Source organism: Patagioenas fasciata, chromosome 8, assembly GCF_037038585.1.
Source record: "Patagioenas fasciata isolate bPatFas1 chromosome 8, bPatFas1.hap1, whole genome shotgun sequence".
Taxonomy (NCBI): domain Eukaryota; kingdom Metazoa; phylum Chordata; class Aves; order Columbiformes; family Columbidae; genus Patagioenas; species Patagioenas fasciata.
The window spans coordinates 11996047-12023334 of NC_092527.1; the positions used below are offsets into that span (position 1 = coordinate 11996047).

Here is a 27288-nt window from a genome sequence, read left to right on the forward strand (position 1 = left end):
GAGAAGATGAGAATAAGCCAGTGGACGAGCACATATTACGTGCCACTCCACCAGAAAATATTTTTTCATTGTCTATCAGTTTTGTCTGTTTAGTATCGTTACTCATAGCTGTGCATAAATGGTATCACCCTCTCCTACTACAGTCATCTTTCAGTGCTGTTTTAAGAACGTAAATTTGTTTCGGCTGCCCCTCATCACCACCTTCCGTTTATCTGGTTGCTTCCACCCAGGTGATCCTCCATCTCCACACCAAACTCCAGCAGCTGGAGACTCTGGCTGTGCCCTCCCGGGGAAGGGCTGCCCCCCTCCAGGTCACTGCCCCCCGAGGTCACTGCTGCCCCCTCCACGGCGCGCCCGAGCCCGCCGCCGGGGCGGTGCTGTCCGCGGTGCTGAACCGCGGGGCCCGCCGGCCCCGCCACCTCCCCCCGACCCACGGGCTCGGTCCACTCCCCGCCTTATCGCTCGTATGAACCACCGACACCAAGTTTCGCCGTTAGCCCGCGCCAGCCAGCAGATTTGTCTCTGTATTTTAAGCATAGGAACTGCCCTACAATACAAAGGAGTTTGGAGATCACGGATAACAAAAAAAAAACCAAACAACAAAACACACCAGGGCCACTACTCTGTCCCTAGATTCGGACTCTCTGCGGCGCCTGCTCTAGTTCTCCTCATCGCCTCTCCCAGAATCAACCCCGGCGTCCATTCCTGGCAGGAGCAGGGTTGTGCAGCAGACTCGCCCAGGGGTAAACGCACTGCAACGCAAAGCATGGCTTAGGGAGCGGCGGGTTTCCCTCCCTTCCCTCCAGCAAGGTGCAAGCTTCTCTTTTTTTTTCTTTTGTTCTCAATGGCAGGAATGTGGCGGCGGCGGGAGGGGTGGGGAACACTTGCACCTACAAATACAGGGGGGATAACAAAGGACCATACGCCGCGGGGATTAATTTGCATTAGCATCCATGAGGGCAACAGCATCTTGCGTCTGCAGGGATTAGCCCTGCCGAGCCCGGACTTACCGTCCCTATCGCAGAGCTGAATCGCCTCCAGGCTCAGGTTCTTGATCACCTCCTCGCAGGGGCTCGTGGGGCTGCTCATGGTGTGTGCTAGGCGCGGAGCCTCCATCGCGCCCCTCGCCGCTCCCTGCTGTGGCGCCGCCGGGGGCTCTGGGGCTGGGGCTGGCCGGGCTCCGCGGCGGGCGGGCGGTGCAGAGCCGCGCGGCAGCGCTTCCCGGCGCCGCCCGGCTCGGCTGGGCTCGGCTCGGCTGGGCTCGGCGGAGGCGGGAGCGGATTTGTCACCGCAGTGAGGCGGGGAGGGGGCAGCAGAGAGGCGCGCGCTCATCGCACCCCAGGCTCCGCGTTTAAAGGGGCCGCCGCCGCCGCGTCAAAACGGAGGCTCGGACGGCTCCCCTCCCCCACCCCTCCTTATGTAACCGCGGCGGCGACGAGCGGCTCCTGCCCGCCACCGGCAGCCTCGCCAGCCGCCTGACCTCCCTTTTCCCCGGCCCCGCCAGCCGCCTCGCCCGGCCCTACCCCTCACAGCCCGCAGGCCCCCGAGGACGCGGCGACCGTTAGTAGCGGCCGGTGCGAGTCTCCCCGGTGAGCACCGGCACCTCCCGGGCACGCACAGCCCCGCCGGGCCGGCACCGGGCGCACCGGAGGTCCCGGGGGTTTAAAATCCACCGGCTGTGGCGGCGCTGGGAACCGTCCCTGCAAACAATCGGCCTGCACGCTTTATTTCGAGGTGTTCTTGCGACCTGAGGGGAGCCGCATCAACACAAAAACCCCAATACCCCACCGGTTGTTGATCTTCCCCAGCACACAGTGCACCACAAACACAAATCGCACTGAACTGTAAGGGCTGCGTGCATTCAACTTTGCTCCTTCAATTACGCAGGAATTTGAAGAAATATTATCTGTTGTTAAATCCAGAAAAGAAGAAAAGCTGGCAGAAGGTTAAGGGTGGCAGGACAGGGCACAGGAATGAGTTGCTCCTGGCTACCTGCCCTGCACACTTCCCTCCTGCTCTTTTCATGGAAATGAGAAAGAACCTGCAGTGTAACAATGCTATTCCTACCAGTCTTCTGTGAAAAAAAAAAAAAATTAAAAAAAAAAAATATATAAACAGAGAGAAACAATTCCATCTCAGTTAACTGTTTCAGGAGCAAGAACGGGGCCAGAAAATGTCAATAAAGAGCAACAGGAGAATAACCTAACACTTGTGCAGCACTGCAGGGCTGGTGGGTGCGACAGCTCAGCTGCCACCTCAGCTCTGGGGGCTGATGGAGGAGCAGCCTTGGGGCTGTGGAAGTGCTGCACTTGCTCCACTTTACAGAATGACATGGGGATCAAGCTCATCATGCTTGGCTACAGACAAAGTGGTGTCAGCTCGTTTCCTGCCGCAAATCACAATAAGCGTTGATGGTACCTTTGTTGGTTCACTAAACCAAAATTGGCAACATTTGGCCATCCATTTTGAGACATCAGCACTAGCTGCTTTGAGAAACACGGGTTCATTGCACAGTGATCCCTGACAAAGCTTGAGGCAGTGTTTCTTGGCCAGTATTATATGGCAGCAAGTCCAGAGCGCTCCTAAAGCTCCCATTTCCCATTTTGGAGTCCCAAGAGCCACACAGTTTCCCACCACGTCCTCACTGAGCTGGCGCGGCAGCAAGCTCCACACATAGCCAGATGTTTGTCACTCAGGGATGGGCTGCCTGCTGGATTTTGGGATTATTCTGTTCTCTGTGATGGTTTCTAAGGACACTAATCTGAGGAACTGAGCTCTGGCATTACCTTTCACAAAGCCACTGTCAAGTGCTGCTGCCTGGGAGAAACAAACAGATTTTAGGAGCCTTGACTCTGACAGCACCTTCAAGGATCTGTAGTGCAGCATGGGGAGAAACTGCAATGCTGACAACCCTTCCTGCATCATCTCCTCTTCACCTCCTCCCTTCCTTGCTCATCTTCTCTTTCCCCCCTCTTTGTCTTTCCGTCGTTTTTCCACCACTAAAGGAAAATGTGTGCAGAGGGGTCAGGCAGAGGAGAAATTGAATGAGTGGGAAGGAAACCTAAAGGAAAAGAAAATTAAAAGGAAGTGATAACAAACCGGGAGGGAGAGTGTGAGTCAATGGGGAGGTGGGAAGGCAGAGGAATATATGAATGAATGTGCAGACAGAATGAGGACAAATGTAGAGTCTGAGAGGGAAGAAATGAAAGAGGATGAGACTGCATTCATCAGGTTTTAATTTTGGCTCTGACAAGCATTCATTTCTTGCACAGAAGCAAAACCTTTCTCCTTGGTATTGCAACTGTTCGTAGCACACAGTCACCTCCTACGTAAGACTGGAAAATGTCTGTCTCTGAAGCCGGTGTATTTAGTCTCACAGCCTCATGTTCCACATTCATTCCTTTCCACAATGCGGCAGATGCCTCAGAAGCTCACACAATCTTGCTACTTCTTTGCTACAACATTATATAAAGTCCATTTGAAACAGACCTTGTTCTTGAATGCTGAGAGAATTCCCATTTTTTCTGCCTCTATTTTATACACCTTTCTCTTCTCTACATTTTGTTCTATGCAACCTAAATCAGATTTTATAGAACAGGTGGATTTTGCATAGCTCTTTGAAGGCAGACAGCTTTGGGGGTGTTCCAGTTCTTCCAAGACCTCTCATTTCTCAGCTGCCTTTTAGCAATAACCCCAGGCTGAGCTCTATCTATTTATCTCCCCACACCATTACACTTTTTTTTTTTTTTTTTAAGAAAAGACTGGTTATTCTACAAATACTGGCAGACTTCAGTGAAAGAGTAGAGCAGAGAAACCTTTTTCCATAGCTCTACTTTTCTGAAGCATGAAACAAGCTGGACCTGCCTGAGACAGCATTTTGCAGAGTCACACTTCATGCTTCCCTCAGCCAATCGCTACTCCCATCACCTGGGCTGAGTCTCAACATTTTTTAAAGCTCAAATTACTCCCAGATGCGATTCCATCACGCAATCATTCTGCGGTGAATTTAGTCCTAGGTATTTCAGTTTCAAAGCACACCATACCCTCTTGGTGTTTTTCTTACCCGAAAGAACTGTACTCTGCTTATCTTAACAAGGAATAGCATGTCTGAGGCAGAAGTTACTTTTGTGCCAAAGGATGACAGAGTATCAGCATATACTCGGAAAGTTTATTCCGTGATGGATTATCTCTGACAGTGTTTAGCAAAAAAAGTCACATATCACTAATAGGGGTAAACATTATGTAAAGGGAAGTCAGCCAATGGCAGCACAACATTAGAGACAAGACAGCATCATGTGTTTAGAACTGCAAAAGCTTGCAAAGAATTTGCCACAACCGCAACCTTTAGCACTTTCAATGTTAAATAGAGTATTACCAATTTCTGTAGTTCAACAAGAGTGGTTCTATTATTATTATAACCTCACAGAAGGAGAGAGAAAGAGCGTTTGTCTAGCACGATACATGTACCAGGAGACATGAGCTGTGACACACAGTCATTTCCTGGCCAGGTTCAACAGTGCCTTAGCCTGACATTCACAGCCCCCAGGCAGGTCACCAGGATCTTGCTGCAGGGCTGCCACTTCACAGCAAACAGGCACAGACAGACAGAGACACATGTGGCTTCTTTCCTAAAACCCACAACCTCATTCGAGCCATAAAAGTGAGAGAAAAAGGTGCTCCTCTCCTCCCCACAAACAAACTCACACACCATTACAAAGTTCTGCCCCACCTGTGCTGTGCTTCATTTTGGGAAAACTGTTCCACAGCAGCAGAATACAGCACAGAGCTGTAAGGCAACCCCATTCTTCCTATTTGAAAACACTTTTGTATTTCACACTAGCAGGTTTTTATTTGCAAGTTATAAAAGAAAGCTCCTTTCTCAGACTTAAACAAGACTCAAAGTTCCAGCTCTTGCTTCCCACTTGGGAATAAAATAGACTTGTGTTATTGCTCAGTGGACTGTGCAAGCAGAAGGCAGAAAGGCTACAGACACAGTTTTCAGGAAAGAAAAACAAGCAAGGAAATAAAGATGGCTTTTTTTTTTTTTCTTTCTACTAACATGGCACTTTTGAGGACAACAAAAAAATATGAAAGGACAGATAAACGAAAGGGTCAAAATCAGAATCCACCATTTTGGATCAGTCCTAAAAGGAGCATTGACTAAGCTTAGCAACTAACTCCCGAAGTTTCATGGAAAAAAATGCTTTGCAATTTCACAGTCATTCTTTGTCTTCAGTGGACATGTCAGTGCTGCAAGCATGCAAAGGCACATACTTGCAAAGGGTTGTGTGCAAGATATTATTGAAACGCCATAGGACTGAAGTAAAATTCACACACTGGTGAGAGAAAGACAAAAATAAGATTTAGGATCCTAAGTGAAGGCTGTGACTGTGTACAGTTAATGTGCAGTGCAACACAGCTTTGTTTTCTATGCGGAGATTGATTGCTGTGTGACAATTTAGAGCTCTAGGCACAGGATCTCTGTGGGAACCTCTGTGGTTTTTTGCTTGTTTGTGGGTTTTTTTTTATGTTGTTAGTTTTTCAGATAGCAAAGCAAGAGCCTCCTCAAATGCTCAAACAAGAAGGATGATGGCACTGGTCCCCTCTTTTTTCCCAGGAACATCCGAGGAAGAGCAGCGGTGCTTACTCTTACCTCTGGAGTGAGTCTTTCTCCCTCTTTCTCCCACTCTCTGCAAAGGTAAGAACTGCAGCCAGGCACCCTGGCACTGAGACCAGCAGCCAGGCCGCAGCTCTCTTGGGAAGGGGTCTGTCTGCTGTTTTCTGCTTTGACATAGCTCATGATGCTGGGAAGCCCTCACTATTTTCAGAGACTGTCTGGTGAGATGTATGTAGTTCATACATCTCAAAATGTCTCTCCTTCCCTGTTAAGAAGAATTCATTTCAGCAATTGCATTTAGTTCATGCATTCAAGCTTTTCTTGCAAGGCTGTAAAGCATACTTTAAAACATCAAAGATATAATTGGCCATAAAGCATACTTTAAAACATCAAAGATACAATTCTGAGGTAATCTTGTGACTTCTGATGCCAGGGGACCTACTCATGAATCTGTAGGTTTTTGTATAGTATGATGTGAAAATGGCTTCTGTATGGGGAAAAGCCAGGCTGCTACTGACAATTAATCTGTGAAAAAGGCAATCAAGGGGATATGTGATGGAAATTCACTAAAGCACGAGTAGCACAAACAGGGTAGCCAAAGTCTGACTGTTTGGTAAGTCTCCTCGTACAAGAGCGTGTCAAATGCAGTTAATAGCAACCAGCTTCAAAATAAGCAGAAGGAGGTAGTATTAGTAACAGTGTTAGACTTGTAAGGCCAAAGGATAGTGTCAATGCTAAAAGTTTGCATTGGTTCAAGAAGAGGCTGGAAAAGTTCACCGAAAAAAATCCTCTAGAGCTACTAATTCAGAGTCCCCAATCTGAAAACAATACTAGAGCCTGGGGAAGAGTTACTGAGAACTGTTACATGTGCTTGTCCTGCTCTTCATCTTCTGCAAACACCCATTTTCAGCCACTGCTAAAGAGACTATGCTGGGCCTGGCAGGTCTTCAGTCTGATCCAGCACAGTCAAGGAAATGCCCTGGTATGTAACCTTCATCCTTGCCACCCACCACCATGCTGTCCTCATTCATCATAAACGCTTCAGAGGCTGGAGCCCTCCAACTGTACCATCTGGGTGAGCAACTCCCAACCTACTGTGAGCAATGCAAACAATTAAAAAGAAATGTTCCTCTCAGATAAACAGAAATATATCAAGCAAATTATCATTTCATTAATGCTGTTTATGCTGCTGCTTTCCAAATTTCAATCTTTTGATCAGCTTTATAAAGCCTGAATAAGCATTTAAGAAAGACAAATTCTTTCACATGCAAAAATAATGTACTTGTGGCTTCATAAAATTTATTTGTTGCCTAATAAGCACAAAGTGCTGTTAATACTTAGCATTATCATGTATTAATTTGCTTTTCTTTTAAGTTTAGCCTCACTTTATTAGATCCATAGTATCCCCAGAGAACAACTCATTCTTCTTACTTTAGTATCATTTTCACTTTAATTAGTGCTTTATCTATCCTCCAGATATTGGACCATATCTTGACCTTTAAAGGATACTGCTGGCTGCTTATCCTTGACAATGCTGACTGCTATTCAGATTTGCTTTCTGTCTGCAGTTCACTGGCCAGCCTGTGGTACCTTTTAGTGAATTTTAGCCCAAGCTGACTTGTTTTGGTAAGTCCCTTAAGTTATTATGCGACAGAGCATCAAATGCCTTTGTAAAGTTTTGATGCTATTCTGTACTCTACTAATCTTCTGGCTTCATCTTAAAAAGAAGTAGAGTGATAAATGTTTTAATTTGTCTAGCTTAGTTTGCTGTCATACACCTGTGTCATATCTGGGTCTCTATTTGCTTCTGCATGAATACATTTTCCCCTTCTGCTTTAGTATTTATACTATTTATTTCAATTTGGTGCCATGCCCATAAGACAATAGTTTCCATAGTTACTCTTAATTCAAATTTTAAAGACTTGTGACATGCTGACACTTCATTAGTCTCCTGATACTTCATCAATTCTCTATGGGTTTTTTCAGCCACCAATTGTTCCATCAGTTCCATAAATACCCAAAGGGACACCTCCAATGCATTTGTTCAAGTGATGATATTCATTATGTATTTCTTAGTTACTTTTTCCCTGCAGATCACAATTACATCAACGATTTCTTAACCAAGGCATTATTCAAAGTTTAATCTCTTTCCCAATAAACTTAATGGCAAAAGTCCAATTAGTTTTAGTGGGAATAAGAACTGGTCTCAAAATTTATCTCCATATTACAAATTAATTACAATTAATATTTTCTTGGTCAAGTCATTTTGTGTTACTGTGCCTTCAGGAGTCATAGTCTCTTCATATTACATTTAAGTTCTTGGCAGCTGTTTCAGTGTATCCTCATGCTGTCCCTGTTTTCTCACGTGCACTAAACTTGGAATATAAAAGCCTGTTTTGGTGGCCCTCCAGTTTCCAATGCAGTTCATGTTTTACTTTTACTTGCTTAAGTAGCCCACAGTGACCCATTTTCTCCTCAGTGTTTCCCATTTTTATTGGAACAAGACACATTTCTGTTGGCTTCCCATTACAGTATCTTCTGGAGTCTTTCCTACTGCCCTTCCCCTTTCCACAAACTCTCTTAACTAATTCTGTGCATCACATTTTCCTCATAATACTACATAATTTCATTGGATGATGTCAGAACTCTTCAAAGACAGCCAAGAAAGAGGTATAGCTCAGTAAACCGTAAAGTTAATAAAGAAAGTCTGATTAGTTCCTCAATGTCATCTAATGATCTAGTTTTCTTATAACTACAGAGCTTTAAGCTTTTTGCATAAGCACAGAAGATAGTCATTCCCGATTAATGTTGCTGCCTGTCAGCTTTTGTACCATCAAGATCTACTCTGACTGAGGTGACATGACAAGACAGGAAAGACTCCCTTATCTTACCCCCCTCTGCTACCATGAACACAGCTAATTAACTACTAAGGAAACAGAAAGAAAATTATGTTAAATGAATGAGAGGAGGAACACCCAGACATTCCCTCGTCTTGGCTCAAAGCCTGGATTTGTAGTGATACTAGTCTTAAATTTCACTAACTTGACTCATAGTCACTTAGTACAAGCTCTTATACTGTCTTTCAGATCTATGATTATTTAAATATGTGATCCACTATTAAAATTGAACAAGGAAATACATTAGAAATGGCAATTAAGAGCTGCATTTTACATGTTTTTGGTAGGAATGCATGCCCACTTAGCACCCACATACAGGCAGATTAGAGAGAGTACACAGACAATAAAGTGATGGTTAGTTTATAGCACCGTTTTGTTAATAACATCCACAAGCATTTTACTTAAACCATGTTCTGCTCTGAAAGATATCACATCACCGTTACTTGTGTTCTGAGTACATGACAGCCCTGCAGTATGTTATTTATTGATATTATAGCAATCCTTATAGATTTCCAGTTGCTGTACATATGCAGTACCACGGAGTGTTTAAATTCATTGGGGGATTGTGGCATTCTGTGAGCCTTGAAAATCAGCCCTGACCCCAAAATCTCCTGGTGACCGATTCCCTGCTCCTGGTTCTTAAACCAGGCTGCACAGGAGGATACTTGCAAAGGCCACCTTTAGCCTAAGGAGCTTATTTGCCTTAGAATCTTTCCACACCCAGTGGGGAGTGGTGAAATCCTCAGCAGAAAGTCTCAATGGGAGCTCATTGTAGGCGCTCTGAGCTGCCCCAGAGGAAATGCATTATTTTGATTCTATGGGAAGCTGTGGGAGAAAAGCATCCTGAGAAGCATCCTCTGTGAAGACCTCCTGAATTGTTCTTATATCTTTGCTACAGCCGTCTCTGATAATCTGACATAAATTGTCAAATGAGAAATGAGAAGAGCAAACAAATCCAGTACAAGTCTCTCTCCTAGCCAGGCTTACAGTAGCCCCTCACCTCTTTGTCCGAAGTTCAGAGGGTTTAATCTACACATGCTCACAGGGACAGGGCTGGCAGGCAGAACAAGCCATCATTTACCCAGCACAGCTGGTGCCTCATGACCAGGGTCTGACAGTGACTCCCGTGTGATGGAACACAGGTCTATTTTCAGCCTTGTCTGATCGCTGCTTACCTACGACCTGCCAAACTCGCACCAAAAGCCCATCATCTGTAAATTATTTTTCTCCAATTTCCACTTTTTCTTCCATGCTAACTGCTAACTTGATATCTTACCTGAGCTTTTTTTAAGAATTAAATTTCCTAGAGTTATTTCTCTTTTTTTTTTTTCTTTTATTACCAGTATATTTCTTCTTCATTCTCTTAGTTCTTATTTTTCTCTATTTTTAGTCTAACCTTACCCACTCCCATCTGCCTCAATGCCAGATTCTGACTGATGTATCTCCATATAAATTCAATTTAGCCACTGACAGTACTCTTTTAGGTTTGACCACATGACATCCACCTGGCCATTTCTGGGGTGGGAAGGGGAAATCAGGTAGAGAATAGCAAAAGAATTGCTTTCTATGTTGAAGTGGTTGATTTTATTTAGTGAAATTAAATTTTCTGGTGTCTTGTCCTTAGCATTACTATTTACAGCAGCTGCGACTAGACAAGGAAGCTGTCTTCATGGATTTTATCAGTCTCATAACGTATTCCTTGTCATGCTGTGGAAATATGAATTTGTGCATATAAGTGACATAAAAGTTTCAGAATAGTAGATCCAGCAGAGCAACAAAAGTAATGGTATAAGGTGGAGCTGTACAGAGTTTTGGTATTTTAAATGTTAGTCATCTAGATTAGTCCTACTATTCCACATGGGTAATAGCTACACTGCTACAGTTTATTTCCTTACGTTTTTAGAACAGTCACTAGCCTTTTAAACATAATTTATAGCTGTAGCTCCATCAAATTAATTTAGAGGTTGCACCAGCCTAATTATACCCACGTCTACTGTGATATAGCTAAAGCAATACAAAAACTGAGCACAAACCTCTCTTAATTTCTGTGTACTACTAAACAGCTCCTGACAGGAATGAATTAGCCCTGGTATTAAGAAAGTACTGAAACCCATGTGTATTTTTAGATGAGAGCCAAATGTTCATTTATGGCAAAAACTCTAGAAAATTATTACTACATGTGTGGTTACATTCATAAAATTTGTTCAAGTGAAGTTATTCAGAAAAGGCAGATATGGCACAGAGTGAAGTTGAGGAGAGATTGAAAACTGAAATTCTTTAGCACTGACCAAGGACTATTCACATTTGCCTAATAGTACAATAGAAATGAGTGCCAGTGGCACTAAATTATATCCAAATCCTCCATTCTCTGCACAGAGTTTGAGGCCAAAGCAAAAATGCTCCATGATCACTTTTTCATCATCTACTCTGTGTTTTTTTTTCCTTTCTTGGAGTGGAGTAATATGTTACTGTAAACTAGGGGGAGCAAATGAAGTATAAATCAAGCTAAGACTGAGAGTTAATGAGATTAGCAGCTATCAGACCCATAGGCTATCTATAGCCTGACCACTAAGTCTTATGCCCTCAGGAGTTAATAACAGGGCTATCACAAACACCAAAAATGCACGACTGGCCTCTGTCTGAATTGCAAGCAAACCTTCCTGCTTTCAGCACAGAGTGGTGATGTCTAATAAAAATGTGACAGCAAATAATTCAGGGAGAAAACACAGGAAGATGCTCCAAGATGTTTTCAGGGTTTCTTCCCATGCTTGGGAGCAATAACTGATGCTTACTGACAAATGAGACACATGTTGGGAAGCCCTGCTGTGAAAGCAAAGGTTGGTTCCCCCACTACTCTCACCAGGTATTTGAAAACTTGCTTCTTAAAGAAAACTTGCAAAAAATCAACTAAAAATACAAGCAGTGAAGATGATGGCTAATGTGCAGAAAACCAAGCTGTCTGGGTCTTGGTTTTATTTTGGTGCACGCTGCTTCAGCATTTGAAACCATAACATCTAGAACTTATGAGAACAGTTGTTATCAGCAAGCATTATTAAATAGCAGACAGTTTGGACAAAGGTGCTCACTCCTAAGGTGTTGCTGTTTAGCTGCAGAAGGCAAATGCCTGGGAGATGCCAGGAGTGTCAATACAGACACAGGAGCAAGCAGTGGGATTACACTACAGTTGATTTAGGGTTTTCAGTGCTTGTTAAAATGACTGCCTGACAGCACTATCTAAATGGAAATATTATGCAAGCTTTATGCAAACTGTGAATTCATCTTGGAGAAAAACCTCCTTCCTGTATCTTACTGGGAAAAACACATTGTGGACAAATACATTCAGATTGAAATAGATCATGCAACCAGTTTTAGAGAGAACGTATGGTCTTATCCCTATTCTCTCATTTTGGATCTCTCCACCCTCTCTAGGCATGGTGGTCTGAACTCTCTATACTGTCAAGCTCCCAGTGACCTCCACAGAAAATTGTTCATCTCAAACTAGAACTGAGCAGAGCAGCCAGCTGCCTCTCCTTCAGCCAGTTGTTCCCAAACTGAGGTTGCAATCCCTCGTGCAGCTGCAAGACAGGCAACGGAGAGTGGGGTCAGTTCTCCAGCCTATTATGTGGTAGCTCCACAGCCTGTGGGAGCAAAAGCTTTGCTACAACAATGATCGTGGGTATCTTCTTTCACTGCTTTTAAATTGTTTTCTCTTCTTACTCCCCCTCAACTAGCCATGGGGTATTATTAGTGCTTGATCCATCTGAACCCTAAGGCAAAGTTTTCAGCACTGGGCACACTCCTGCCGAGAGAGTTTTATATGAATTATAAAGTCAGGGCATTCAACTAGTACATCAATTCCCTTCCCGCAGGCTGTCTTCATGTACACTTATTCATCTTGAAATGGTGGTACGCTAAGAAGTCACTTAAGCTCTTAAGCTTCCCTGATCTCATGTCACAACTTCAAGAACAACCAAACGGGAGGAGGAGAATGCTCAGAAAAGTATAAAACTGAAAACTATAGCCAGTAACATTTCTGTTGCTGCAACTGCTGTTAAATAAAGAGATCACTCCATGCACAGATAAAGCATAACAGTGTAATCTACTATATAGGTCGTAGAAAACTTTGATTCAGTCCAACATTGTTGTCACCAAAAGATTATTGCTGTGGTGTCCTCCTTGTTTTGGGAAAGTAGACAAGCAGATAAAAAGCCCCTCTGCATGTACCCTTCTAGAGACTGTGGAGGAGGAGAAACAAAGAGCAAAGAGACATCCAGCCCTCTTTCATTGTGGGAGAACTGTTGGCTATTTCTGGCAAACAGAATACTGTTCTGACAGAGGCATATCTTAATTTTTTTTCTTATCATTTTGTTTATCAGTATCGGTAGCCTTTACAAAAGCACTCTTACATTTCAAAGGCAGAATAACCACATGAACGCTAGATATTGGCTTCCAAAAAGGCTAAGCAACACATTTCTTACAGCCTTAAATCATGTCTTCCAGGCTTGAGGGGATCAGAGATGTTTGTGCAGGGAAGCAACTAAGAGCACTTGTGATATTCTACCTGCTAACTAAAGAGCAGACAAACACTAGCAGGCTGGGCTGGAGCTGCGGGCGCACCACGCTTGCTGTGCCTCATTTCAGAAGTATCACATTGCTTCCCTCTCTCAAGTCCTCTGCCACAAGCACATAGGAGCACGAGAACATCTGAGCACTCCTGATGCCAAGGCACCGTCTGCAGGGTCTGCGACAGCCTGTGCTCGGCAGCACTTCTCACAGAAGAGGAGGAGGCAGGTTCCTCTCAAGCCTTGTGTGAGGGTGGGGGAAGGAGAGGGAGAGGAAGCCACTTTCCATACTCTTCGCCCTCTCATGGGAGATAAGCAGAGGAAGCCAGATTTGGGAAAACGTATGAACATAAGACCATGGCAGGTTGTCCCCTTCCACACAACACAGCAATTGGAGGAGTGCTGTCAGAGCCACAACACCAGCCCTTGATGTTGACTTCACATGTTTGGGAAAGTGGCCAAGATGGAGGCACAAGAACCCATCTGCACTCTGATGCTGCATCTTCCCTTCCTGGGGCACAGTGGCTGGGACAGCCAAAGAAGCACACACAGGGCAGTGGTGCTCTCAAAACCTCTCTGCCCTTCTCCTCAAAGTGATTTCTCCTGCTCACTCTCCTTGCTTACCAGTGGCTTCCACGGAAAAAGAGAAAAAGGAAGAACAACAAAGGGCAAATTTAACTTGCCGTTTCCCGATATGACACAGCAGTGTTGCAGCTGTCAGCAGGCATGTGCTGGTCATGCTGCTCTCCAAGAGGACAGATGAGGGACACACAGAGAAACCACAAGTCCTGGGAGTGAAAAGGCTTCCACATGACACGTCCATCCTGACTGAGTATCTGACATGTACAGCACACCTGAGCAACCCCTCCCCACGCTGCCTGAGCTCTGGGCCTGCAGGATCCCTGAGTGGCAGGGGGCTGGTAGGGAGAACGGACTCCGCACATTTCCATCATTCAGAGGCAGGTTATCAATTCTTTGAGGACCTGTCCAGGTCAAGTTAGATTCTATTTACAGAGCTGCATAATGACTGTTGATGACATCTGCCCACGACTGGCAGCAAGCATTGATGAGTACTGTAAACAACCAGTTTCCAAATGTACAGCCACGTGTCTCCTTTCTGCTTCAGGCGGCTGATAAAGATCCATTGATGGTATTTGCTGTTTAATATTGTAAATGATTTTGGAGATTACTGTCTTCTCTTATGTAATTTCCTTATGTAAGGACTGAGAAAGAAAACATGTAATGAGCAGAATTTGAACAGCAAATGAGCAGGGGATCTGCATCTCAACACAGGTATTACCATCTTTGAAGTCTTTTCTGAGTATCCAAAGCTAATGAAAAGCCAAAAGAAATAAAACTCACCCATTAGATACACACAAGGAACTTAAATGGGAGTTGTATCTTACTACAGAATCTTGTGTGGTGATCCACTCCCTGGTATTTAGCTAACAAGATGTTCATGGAATGAAATGGGAGGTAACTAAGAAAGTAAGTTCTAATACTAAGCAAAACCAAACCAAAACTGAATGAAAAACTCCAAAACCTAGAGCTTACAGATTGCAAATGGGTTGTTCCTGGGGCAGGTTCAGGTTGGAGAAAAACAAGTTCTTCCTAACCAGCTGTCACGTGGTGACACACGATGTCTGACATTGTTTCACACCAATTTATAAAATCATGCTGTGCTACTCCCTTCGCAGTCTCCCCATATGCTGTGTCAGCAGCTCCTGCTGTAAGTGTATTGCTTGTGGCTCCTAAGGAAGAGTGCATTCATTCGTTATTGCTCATTCCTCATAACTCATGCTTGTAGTAGGGAAAGACAGAGGGAATGACTTAAAATGTTTAAAAACTTGATGGCAGGGAGAGGAGAACATAAAAGATAAATGAAACAAAGCAAGAGTAGCAGAATAGATGGAAAATATGGAGACACTCTTTTGCCCTCTTCATTCATATTTATTACTGTCTGTTCTGTTCCTTTTGTTATCTTCCATTGCTATATTATGTGTCATACTGTAAGCTTTAAGAACATTGTGCTCAGATAAAATGGCAAAAAGCCAACACATGCAAGACCTGAACATGCCAGAGATATTAACAATGTTCGTGGGTGGAGGCTGTTTGTAGTACTGTGAGAATACCTCAGCAAGTTCCATACATACAGAAAAAAGGTCAAAATCAGGAGGTCTGTCCTGTCTTTCCTTCTGAGCATGAGGTATAGAAGGGTCACAGATTTGCAAAACTCAGTTAAGTGATGGAGATTTTTCACTACTTTCAGATGAGATTTAAATCAGTTCTTAAGAGAGCTCAGAAATGCTGGAAAAAATCCACCAGCATTTGCTCAAACTTTTTTATTAATTTAGCTCAGCTGTGTTCAGTTCTTTCTATGTTTGTCCTTCATATACATTCTAATGAATGAATTTGCTGGTGATGAGACTGACAGAAACTGAAATCATCATGCAAATTGTTCAGTGAAGGATTTGGAATAATGCATTGGTAAAGACTGGATTCTTAAAGATAGAAGCAACTAAGGAAATTTCTCGTTTGCCTTGTCACTACAGTAGTTATAAACAAAACCACACATGTCTGTGTTTGTTTGTTGTTGGCTTTTTACCCCTCTATTCAAAAAGCTGTAATTCTGAAAATAGTTAACATTGAAATGCCTTTCATACTGGACTTTGTCAGCCTCTCAAGTGGAAAACACAGATTAAACATACATATTTTATCAGAAACTTATCAATTTTTTTTTCTGTTTGCATTTTTTTCTTTAAAATGCAAAACATTAGTTGATGTGCATTTCCTTTGCAGCAAGACCAGGGACAAACTCACGGAAAAAAGGGTTAAAGTTCCTAACACTAGCTCCACTTACAATGAAATATCACAGGCAGAACAAATCCAAACATGATACTCACACCTGTCTTCTCTTAAACTCTGCAAATAGCTCTGAAGTATGAGACAGAATGTCCAAAAAGATGGAAAGTAAGGAGAAAAAAAAATACAAAATAGGGGAAGATGTACTGGTTATTCTTGTTTGACGGGGGAAAACAGTAATGACATATTGCTTATCTGACTAGATTCAGTTAATTACTAAATGCGAGCAGAGGTGTTACCAGAGCGGCTGATGATGTTACAGCCTGGCTGAACTCTCTGGCCCTGCTGCTGCACACACCAGTGCTGGGAGTTTTCTGCTGTGCTGCCCTGTGCCCAGCAAGTGAATCTGTTTGTGTCTCTCACTGGTGCTTTATATGCAACCGAGTTCATTATACTTCACGCAGACTCCTTGGACAGTTCTGGAGACGTGGAAACCCATGGTGTGCAGATACATACTCGACTGAAATTTCTTAAATCAAGTGTTCTTTGTGGAGCAGATACAAAAAACCACAAGGCGGAGTTTTTAAAGTAATTTGCTATCTTCACACTAAGAAACAGAGGCACGGGGAATTTCAGGAAGCTAACTTTCTGCTCAAATGTATCTTTTCTATTAACAATTTTCTTTAAACTTTCTCTGCAATTTTTATAATGTCCTTGCAGTGCTGCTCCTTCTTCCACTTGCTGTGTTTTCCATCAGGAGCAGTAAGTTTGCTGTCTGGATCTCTTCATTCACTGTGACATTAGGTACTTAAGCCTAAGGCGTCAATGTCTTTCGAAAGGTTTTATGGGGTTGCAACGCTTTGGTTCTGAAGATGAGATGGATCCAGGCACTGTATTCTGAACTTCTACTATGTCTTGACCTGTGCTGACAATTTGCACTCTTTCTTCCACTCCTTCTAGGAGGGAGACATTCAGTTACTCAAATATTTATTTTGGATGCAAATATAGCTTAGTTGCAAAAATAACAACGTATATGAAGGACAAACCTTATTTATAACTGCTCTGTTCCATATGTGATTGATTGCCTCCAGTAAGGATACTCAAGCATAGCCAAGCTATTTGTGTTGGAGGCAGTGGCTGCAGAACTGGATCATTTGGCCTTCACCAGATAGGTGGGCTTTCTTAGTCCTCCTCTGTACCTGCCCCAGAAGACATTATGATTTTAAAAGTGATTAATACTGCTTATTACAATTCTGAAATAACAGTTTTCCTCTGCTTCTGCAAAATTGTTGCTTTGTCTTCTGCACTGAAGCCATCATTTTCCTTCTCCTCCTCTCAACCCTGTTTTGCCAGGTTGCCTTTGTAACATAGCATATGTAATAGAAATAATTTTTTATTTATATGTAACACCTATGTATTTGCCAAGTAAGGAATAGAGGGTAAGGAAAAGTATAAGGATAAAATATCTTTTATGAGGTCCCCTAAGACCTCCACTTCTGTGCACTCAAGAGGGGAATGCAGCTCCCATGCTTTGGCTTGATAGTGATCATACCACCATGGAGGAGCACAGCCTATGAGCAAGAGGGGAAAAACCAGACATGCAGTTTAGATACAAATGCTGATTACGGAAGTCACTCTATCTTTTTACAGAGAAGCACAGGGAATATTCTGTCCTTGCATGTTTCTATACTGACCTAAACAACATGTACTCCAGCAGCCGCTGCAGAAACCCACTCCTTGGGTAGGATAAGAAGGAGGACCTGTGTAACTGCAGGAATACTTCTGCTCCATTACAGCTACAAGAATAGTTGTCTGCCATATGTACTGTATACGAGCGCTCGTTTTAATTAAGGTCTAATCTCCTCAGTCTCTGCACTAATCCCTGGTTCTCTTTCGTAATATTTCCACAGACAACTCTGGAGTATTTTCTGGTGTTGCCAAAGTCTTAACTTTGCTGGGTTTGGTCTGGTTTGACAGGCTCCTGTGTATCCTTCTCCAGCTCTTATTTTCTGACAAAAATCTGCTAAATGTGTGAGGCAGAAAAAACCCACCAGTATTTGAGCATTAGTTGGATGAGAATGGCAATTTGTGGATTTGAGGAACAGCAAAGGTGCCGCTAGAGTGTGTAAGTGGGCAGCTGGCACAGTAGCTTTTGCCAACATTTGCATCAACGTGGGAGTACAGCAATATGGTAGCTGTTAACATTGTACTCAATAAATATCTCATCATATGTGAAGATACGACTAGCCTTTTGGAGGAAAAAGCTGAGTATTCTCTGCACCTGCAGCAGGATCTCATTTGTAATCCCAGCAAATGTCAGCAGGCCTTTGTGGATGCTTAAATACTGTATAAATAAAATTGCGTTCTTGAAATCTTGTGTATACGTAAATAGTGAAATAATAGTGAAATAATTCACAAATTCAATTATCCAGAGAAAAATAGTGTTATGCTCAACATGGCACTTTTTTTTCAGCTGACCCAAGTCTTAAGGAAAAACACAGGCTTGCTGTTGTCAATTTTTGTTACATGACAATTTTTGTTTCTACGAGACTCTATGTGCTATATGGAGTAGAATAGAATAGCTGATTTTCAGTTAGAAGGGACCTGCAATGATCATCTAGTTCAACTGCCTGACCACTTCAGGGCTGACCAAAACTTAAAGCATGTTATTAAGCATCATGATTATTGTTAAGCATTGTCTGAACTTCTCAAATGCTAACAGGCTTGGGGCATCGACCACCTCTGCAGAAAGCCTATTCCAGTGCCTGACCACCCTCTCAGTGAAGAAATCCTTCCTAATGTCCAGTGTAAACCTCCCCTGGTGCAGCTTTGAACTGTATGTGTACCCATAAAAAGGAAGCACTTAAGTTATTTGCAACTTTTTTTGTTGTTGCTGTTAGAAATAGGAAAGACATTAAAATTATTGTTTTAGGACTACGGAAATAGTTTCTGTTTCACATGAATTTATACATTTCATAGCTATTGGAGTTATACAACCAAGACAATATTGTAGATAAAAATGGCACTAGAGCCTCAGTGGGTTATGTTTCTACAACTATTTCTTGCCATGCGGTTTCCTCCTGGGGATCTCTTACAACCCTTACACAACGAATCACTACATTCTACGATTAGGAAAAAAAAAATATCTGGTGTTAGGTTTCTGTCTTCTAGTCATTCTGTTTTCATATTGCCATGACATTTCTCTCTGTGAGGAGTGTGCCTACAGTTCTTTCTCCACCTTCTTCAAAGGACCTTCTTTCTGTGCCTCGGTCCACCTCTGCTACCTTTTCTGAGCATCATTCCTACACAGCTACTGATTTTCAGTAATTGCCAGAGCCCAATGCCCTGTAATTTATGCTGTGTATGTTCTCTCAGAAAAAATGTTCTCTATAATAAAAATTAATCGTGATGTCAACAACTGAAACATCACCATTTTAAAGACCCCAAACCACAGATATTTTCAAGAAATTTTGTCTGTGAAGTTTCAAAAAGGTTGATTTCCAGACACAAATAGCAAGAAACTCAGAACTGGAGCAAACTCAAAATACACACTATAACAACTTGCCTTTAGATTTAGTAAGGTGATATAAATCATTATTTATTTTTAGGACCTCAGAAAATAGCCTAAGTTAATCAATTCCTCATTTTTATTTCTTTCTTCATTGTCCACTAGTATCTTGTTGCTAGCATGGAAATGAACTGCAGAATAAGCATGAGGAATCCTAAAATAAAAGCAAAAAAATCTCCTATCCTATCACTATTAAAACTAGCTGTCTACTCAGGTAAATAGAATTTTCCATTCAATAGTGATGGTGCTTATCCACTCTCCAAACCAACTTCCACGTGAGGATTTTACCCACAGAACATCACCCATGTTTTTATTTTTACATTCACAAAAATCATATGCTGTCTTTTATGAAAGAATTTGGGAATGTAAAGTGGTGGAGGAAAAAATGACGGTACTATTTCAAACTAAAATGACGTAATAAAGTGTTTCTGCTACTATCATGGACAAAAACGCTATTAATACACATTGGAAATTGACTTTTGTATTTTCACATGCAAATAGAAGAAGGGCCATTTATACCTTCTTGCTGAGAAGTTAACGACTTGAACATTCCCTAGCAAATATTTTCAATAAGCTTCATTAATGTAGCTATTTACATTGACCACTATCATCATTAGCATAAAAAAAGAAAATACTTTCTCCATCTTACCCCTTAAGCCTAAAAGCTTGAAATTTCTATCTGCAGAGAAATATCAAACTGCAACATTCCCTCATACCAAAAAAAAAAAAGACAGAATTTAACATAATGAATAAAAATTAAGATCCTGAAAGGTTGCTCTGGAAAGTGAGATATCAGCAGACTGATTTTAGCAGCAGGCAGCCAGGAAAGACCATGGCAGAGGTGGGTCTAGTTTTTTACTATCATTGTGCAGTGAGCACACAGCATGGGGAGCGAAGAGCTCATGGGGACGGGACAGCCCCAGGAGAGCCCAATCGCCCCGCAAAGTCACCACTCCTCTTCCAGCTGGAGACCCGGGCTGCACGGTAAGCTGCCTCATTTGTATTTACCAAAGGGGTGAAAGAAGAACCTCATTCAGCCATCACCAGCCTGACTGGACAGCAAAGCTAAGGGATGAATCTACTACTTGTTCTCTCCCAGGGTGTTTTCAGTGTCCCAAGAACATGGCAGGGCCCCACCAGTGTCAATGTGGACACACACATTGCTCAGCGAGGGCTGAGATGTATCACTATATTTGCTGTTCCAAGCTCTGATTTCTCTTTTTGAGCAGATACTACCTGGTGAGTTAAGTCTGGCTTGTAGCTACTCTTTGGCTAGAGATCCTATCCTGTATATGATGGTGTGATTTGTGCATTTGATAATGACAGGATAAGACTTAAGCCATAGCTGTACTGGCCAGCTATCTCCAGCATGCCTTCCAAGTACCAAACACGTCTTAGGAGAAACGTCAGTAGGGTAATACTGTAAAATAGACTTTTGTATAGCAAGTACTCTGCCATGACATATACAGTGTTATTCTGGACAAGTTTTTTTTAATAAAGTAGTAAACAATCTTGTATCAAAACAAGGACAGCTGGAAGTTGATACCCTGTATAACTACTCTTCCAATAAGAACTTAAATGAAAAAAAAAAATCAGTAAAGCCAACCATGCTGACCCATGTGAGATTTATGAAAACAGAATGCATGAATTTGACATAGAGTGTGGAAAGTGTTAAGAAATTTATAAAGCCAAGCACTGTTCACTCTTCATTTTGCAGTGAACCACTACTCCGATGGGTTTTACAGTCCTAAGGGGACTTGAAGCAAGAACGCTTCAGATGCACAATAAAGGTGCCAAAATAAAGAATCTGACGTAACACCCAGTAGAACAGATCATTCTGCACATATATAAATAAATAAAACTCCACTCAGAAAACAAGCAACAAGCAAACAAACAAACAAGAAAACCTTTATCCTTGAGCATCTGGGACCCAAAGGCATTCAAGTCCAAGAGAACAAATCTCATCTGAGCTTTGTCACATGCTAAAGAGCAGTTCTGACCATGCATTCAGAAGAGGGCACCATCTGTTATATCTCCTTTGCGAATCACATACATGTACTCCCCTCCTCCATGAAGAAAGAAATAAAAATTATATTCATTTAATGGAGGCAGCTATAACCTTCAGAACAGATGGGAAACCAAATGGACCGAGATGCGGTGAATTCCTTATTTGCTGATTTTAGGAAGTAAAACTCCTGGGTTTGAAAGTTGTTTTTAGACAGTTTTCCAACTTCATGCCTTAGGAGACCAGTAATATAGAAGAATACAATTTTGTGGTGTTAAACTCTAGAGAGATGTGGCAACCAGACAAAAATAGTTAATGCCAGCAGAGTAAAATTTAAAGAAAAATGCACATCGAATTTATCTGTACAACGTGGGTATTCCTACTCACTTTCCTCAGTAACTGCATAGTTAGGATTGTATGAAGCCATTAATTCTACAATAAGTTCTCCACCTGCTCCCCACAGCATCACTGTTCTCTACTTTCAGCATATCTGAGCATCTCATTGAATCTCATTTTCCCTGCAGGCAGTGGTCATGTTCTTCCAAGCTCCTACATCCTGGTTTCTCTGCCCTCTTCACCACCTTCCTCTCTCAGTTGCTCGGCTCTTTTCTAGTTCCCTTTCCTCTCTCTTCCCAGTCTCCCTCTGCCCCAGGACTGTCATACCTCACGCACAGGGTGAGCAGCTGGGATCCTTGCTTGGGGAGATGCTCACGCTGGAGATGCCCACTTCTCCGTGGGCCCTTCCCCTCGCAGAAGGCTCCGCACCGCCCTCCTGCTGCTCCTCCCCCAGCTCCCGCCAGTCCCCTCATTCGCACACAGAGAAGGGAGGTTTTGTTGGAAGTTGTGTTGGGGCCTCACACCGGGAACTGTCCTGCCCACTCTGGCCACTAGCCAAACACCAAAGACACCTGAAGTGAAGGGTCAATAAGTGACCTGGGATGCTACTAGTCCCATTCCAAAGTCATGCAGGTGTGAGTGTTGAGCTCTGAAGGCAGCCTGCCTCCCCAAATCTCTTCGCAGTCACCTCTCCTGGTGACCTCCCTCTCCATACGGATGCTCTCCCGGTACCAGAAGGGGAGGGTGAGCAGGGGAGAGGAGGTGACTGCACAACCAGGCTTCCCCCTGCTGCCTCTGTCATCCTATTTGCATTGCAGGGAGATGATCTGGCCGCCTTTGTGGGGCCCTCTGGCAGGAGCCCAGCAGCCTTTCTGTGCCACTGCTCACGCTGTACTGCCGGAGCATAAACACGGGCTTGTCCACAGCCCTCTCGACAGCTCTGGAGGAAATCCATGATTGCCCAGGGTCAAACAGGCCAGGGAGGCTGGGCTGCTTTCTGTACACCAGCTACTGCTCGTATCCCAATTCCCTCTTTCTCGTGAGAGCATGGGAGTTAGCTGGTATTGGAGAAATAGAACAAGGGAATGCAGTGGGACTGCAATAAATATTCTCATTTGGAGTCTAATGCTGCAAAATTGTCTCCATTGTTTCTAAAGACACAGACTGGACAGTGTTTAGCATTTCTCAGGACCATGCCATGGTGCCACAGAGGTAAATAAATGAGGCAGAAAATACATAGTGTTTGAGGAAAAAAAAAAAAAAAGAGTTGCTAGTGTGAGGAGAAAAATTATTTTAAAACCAGAAAAGACAACCTCAACCAATCTTCTTCTCTACCCTACGAATATCAAAAGCATAAAAGATGTTATCAACACTCTACTCCCTCCTGTCTAATCTCTCTTTGACAGGGAGGGTGATCCCAGAAAGCACAAAGACAAGATCTTTCATCTATCTAGAAGTCTTAACACCCTACTGCTAGGCACTATATATGAGATACCAGAGCATTATGCTGACTTTGCACAGACCTGAGTGGCCACACAAACTTCAAGGCATGAGAACACAAGAAATAGATCAGAAAAAAAATCCAGCAAGGTTGGACCTCTCCAAGCTTTGAGATCTCCAGACTGGAAAAATTTCCCCTGTACTTCCTGAAATTAATGTATAGACTTGAAACCTTCTGGTCGTCCTTGCTGAGCTTTCTGCCTCCATCTGCTGTAACACAGGTACCAGTCTAATCTTCTACAAATACTGGATGTCAGACTTCCCTTGGGTGGCACCACATACAGACCAAGAACTGACGTTGCTCCTACAGTGTGCTCTGTGAAAACTCCAGTAGCCTTAACAGAAACTGGTGTGTGTGTTAGGGCACATTTTTTTTTTTCTTCTCTGTTATCACTTAGGCTGGGGTGCTTTGCCTACAAGGAAAGCCCTTCCTGAATGTAGAACCTGAAACCCAGGAAAGCACTGGTGTGCAAGCACAACCAGCAGCTTCTCTGCCCATCCCACAGGCAGAGGGGTGAAGCACACATGCTCACATACTGTAAGACAGTGCTTTAGTTGTCTGTTCAACAAAACATGGCATCTTGTGAATAGCCCCTTTTCCATGAAGACAAAAGGCAGGATTCTCCTGCTGACTTCCCCATTGCTGCAGTGATCAGCTGATCAAACTCTTTAGAAGCTGATGTAAATTATCTTTATTCCACTGTCTTCAATGAAGCTAGACAAATTTATACCCACTGAGAAACTAATCCTTACTTATTACTGCAGTAGTGTACTACTGTACAAAGGAATATAGGTACAAAATTGCAATGCAAATATGGATATGAAAAGAAAAAGGATATTTCTCTTTCCAAAAAACATCAAGTTTCTACAGGACCATAAAAGCACAGGCTACAGACTTTATTCTCTCTACCTTTCCTCTGAAATTGTCTTCAACAAATCCAACCTTTAAAATTTCTTTCCTATCCCAAATCAGTTACTATTTCCTGTTCTACATGTAATTTTTAATAAAGAATTAAATATATACTCTGATCAAAAAATCAGTCTCCTCTTGAAATACCCAAATGTTAAAACTGTACTTCTGTGGCAAAGAGATGGTGCTCTGAAGAACAGAGCCATCTACAGAAATCTTTTCGATAATGGTGTCCTTCTCTCAAATCCAAACATTTCCTTGATGTAGAATACAAATTGAGCTCTAGTGTATAAGTCAGCTAGGATTTCAAAGTTGGCCTTTATACTTTGCCATTAATTAATTCCGTCCAAGAAATTCAAACAAAGATACAAACAAAAAAGTTCACTAAATACGTTACATAAGGCATTCAGAATATTCCAATTCATTCCCCTCCAGGAACACAGCAGAGTCAAAGAATAGCGTACACAGCATGTTTAGACTGTATAAAAAGCACTAGAAGCTGTAAGAATAGTTTTAAACCCATTTATTTAAAGCTCTCCACTATAAGAGCTATTGTAGACTATTTGCTAATCAATCTACACTTCTGAGTTCTAAACAATTGCAGGCTTAATGAAGTGTACTTTTCTTCACTTTCGGACACAGGAACAAAGAGTTTCCTATTAAGAGGGAGGAAATGAAAGCAGAAGGCAGAAGACCTCTTCCAAAAATTTCTGGGGCTTCCGAGCAAATTAAATATCAAATAGAAACTCAGAAACTCTTATTTGGAATCACTCTTTTAGGGTGAAAAACATCTGAGAAAGAGACTTTCTTTCCCAATATACATCCTGAAAGTAAATTAAAAGTTTTCTTTTTCTCATGATTTACTTAGTCCAACTTGTACAGAAACACGGGGGAAACTTAACCCTAACATCTTTGACATAAAACTCAGTAGTATTCGCTCACCTGAAAAACAGAGCTGGCAGAGTCACAAATGTTTTGTCAGACCAGAAACCAAAGTGAAAAGTAGACTTTGTTGTGTTCTCCACTACTGCACAATGCACATCTCCATTCTTCTCCCTCCTGTGGCATTGTGACAATCTTTTCTAAGAGGCCACAGAGCAAAGTTGATCCCACACAGGACTACAAGCACCATTAACTTCTGTGAGATTGTCCAAGCCTATCATCTCCTACTCTTGGCTCTTTGTTCTTTGGACCTCCACTCACAGAAAACTAATTTCTGGCAGCTCCTTATTTGTGCTGGTAATCTTATATGACTGTCATTTTTGTGTAGCCTATCTGATTATTTTCTTGTAATTTTATTTACTGTGCAGTACACCTAGGAGATTTCTACACCAAACTGTATAATTTATATGACTTAATCTCTAAAACTTGGTTGCAAACATGTAGCATGAGAAAGGAAATATTGAGCATCCTCTTGGCTTTTTATTTAGGGATAGATCTACACAAAGTGACAATCTTACTAAGGTTTTAGGTTAAAATGACTTTTAGCATTTCCTGGGACTGTTTCAGAAGACAGGATTCCTATAAAGGGAACAGAGATTAACATCAGCGCCAATAGGGGCATACAGAACAGTGTAACTTTCTATTTTTATCATGTTTATGATAACTAAGGCTTATGAATCACTATATTTCCACCATGCAAATTGTGAGGTTCTTCGTTGTTTGGTTTTGTGGTTTTGTTTGTTTGTTTGTTGTGGGTTGGTTGGTTCATTTCGTGGGTTTGTGTTTTTTGTTTGTTTGGGGTTTTTTGCTGTTTTTGTTTTGGTTTTTTAACATACATTCTGGTTAGTGCAATCTGTTTAAATATTCATTGATGCCCTTTAGGCACTGAACCACCTGCACTGAAAGGCATAGAAAAAATTTCACTTATGTACTGTAAGAACCAGCTACTGGGAACAATCTAAAGCCAAATCAAGAAAAGATCAATGATTTCCCTCTTTCCTCCCCGTAATAAATTCCAAATGTCCTGATTCAGCCTTCCCGATTCAGCCTTTTTATTCCACTTGAAATTGAAGATGCAACTAAAACCATACTGTGACACACGCCTGACCATCTTGTCCCCTTCACCTAAATATACCCAGTCCAAAGGAAGCTGATACTTGCAGTCTTGTAGCTTATTCATCTGAATAGCTTTGTGGTCTCATATTCAATAATTTTGATTTTCTCTGAGGCATGTGGCTGGGAAATGAATCTGACACAATATAAACCCTTTTGTTAAGTAATTGCCAAACTTCATCTCATCTTTCATATAAATATAAAAACTCTACTACTTCTGCTCTCACAGTCTAAATATCACTGTCATGTTACAAGTTAATCTGCCTACACTTGGCACTTGATAAAGACAAGAAATTGTTGCTTGACTTACTGTCTGGAAATTTGGTACACTGTATCTGTTTATGGTCTGGAAAAAAGGAAAATGACTTCAAGCAACATAACTAAGACCCACTAGGATTTTGTGAAGGATGAACCAACCCACTAGTGAGTAGCAATGAAATGCTGATTTTGATGGGACACGATTAAGCAGGAGTTGTACCCCAAGTCAGAAGCAATCTAAAAAGCGTTCATGAAACTATAGTAGCTTTTGATATTAACATGGGTTTCAAAAGAAAGAGAAAATGTCAGTTTTATTAAAGTAACAAAGTCCCTCTGATCCCACATAGCTATGCAATGTGTAGACAGATATTCAGGCATGAGAAGCAGGCTGCACCATTTGTCCATGAAAAGCAGTATCGTGTGACAAAAATCTGTATTTTTATTGTGACTACAACTTATAGACTACACAGTCTGATGAGGTGACAGATGAATATTTCTGTAGCATAATGTGGGATGACTGCTGATTGTGCTAAGGGCTCTGTAAGGAAGGTTTCCATGACAGCATTTTGTGTATTATTGGTATTTTGGAAATAACATTCAGTTTTGATCTCCGACTGCTACAGATTTTGCAGTTCCCACGAAACATTGTATTTGAGCAGAAAAAAGCCAGGGCTAGCTTGCATATTTTATATACAGCCAGGAATCCCTGGAAGTGATATTCCTGTGATAAACTGTAGAACTATGTGATAAACCACAGAGCTATTTGATAAATGCACCT

At 42.2% G+C, this 27288-nt stretch overlaps 1 protein-coding gene across 3 annotated transcripts in view; it reads right to left on the reverse strand.

Annotated features, from left to right (window-relative positions):
- Nucleotides 1-25290, reverse strand: part of PHYHIPL (phytanoyl-CoA 2-hydroxylase interacting protein like) — a 64074-nt gene extending 38784 nt beyond the window's left edge. The window contains exon 1 of one of the 3 annotated variants that reach the window (XM_071811711.1): nt 25140-25290. Coding sequence is in view for 2 of the 3 variants with exons in the window: in XM_065843568.2 (XP_065699640.1) it covers nt 1011-1116 (106 nt within the window). In the remaining variant the exon portion in view is untranslated. Of the gene's footprint in view, nt 1-1010; nt 1256-25139 lie in introns of those variants that run through there. The other 2 variants (XM_065843568.2, XM_071811712.1) reach the window with 2 other exon arrangements.
- Nucleotides 25291-27288: the final 1998 nt, after the last annotated feature.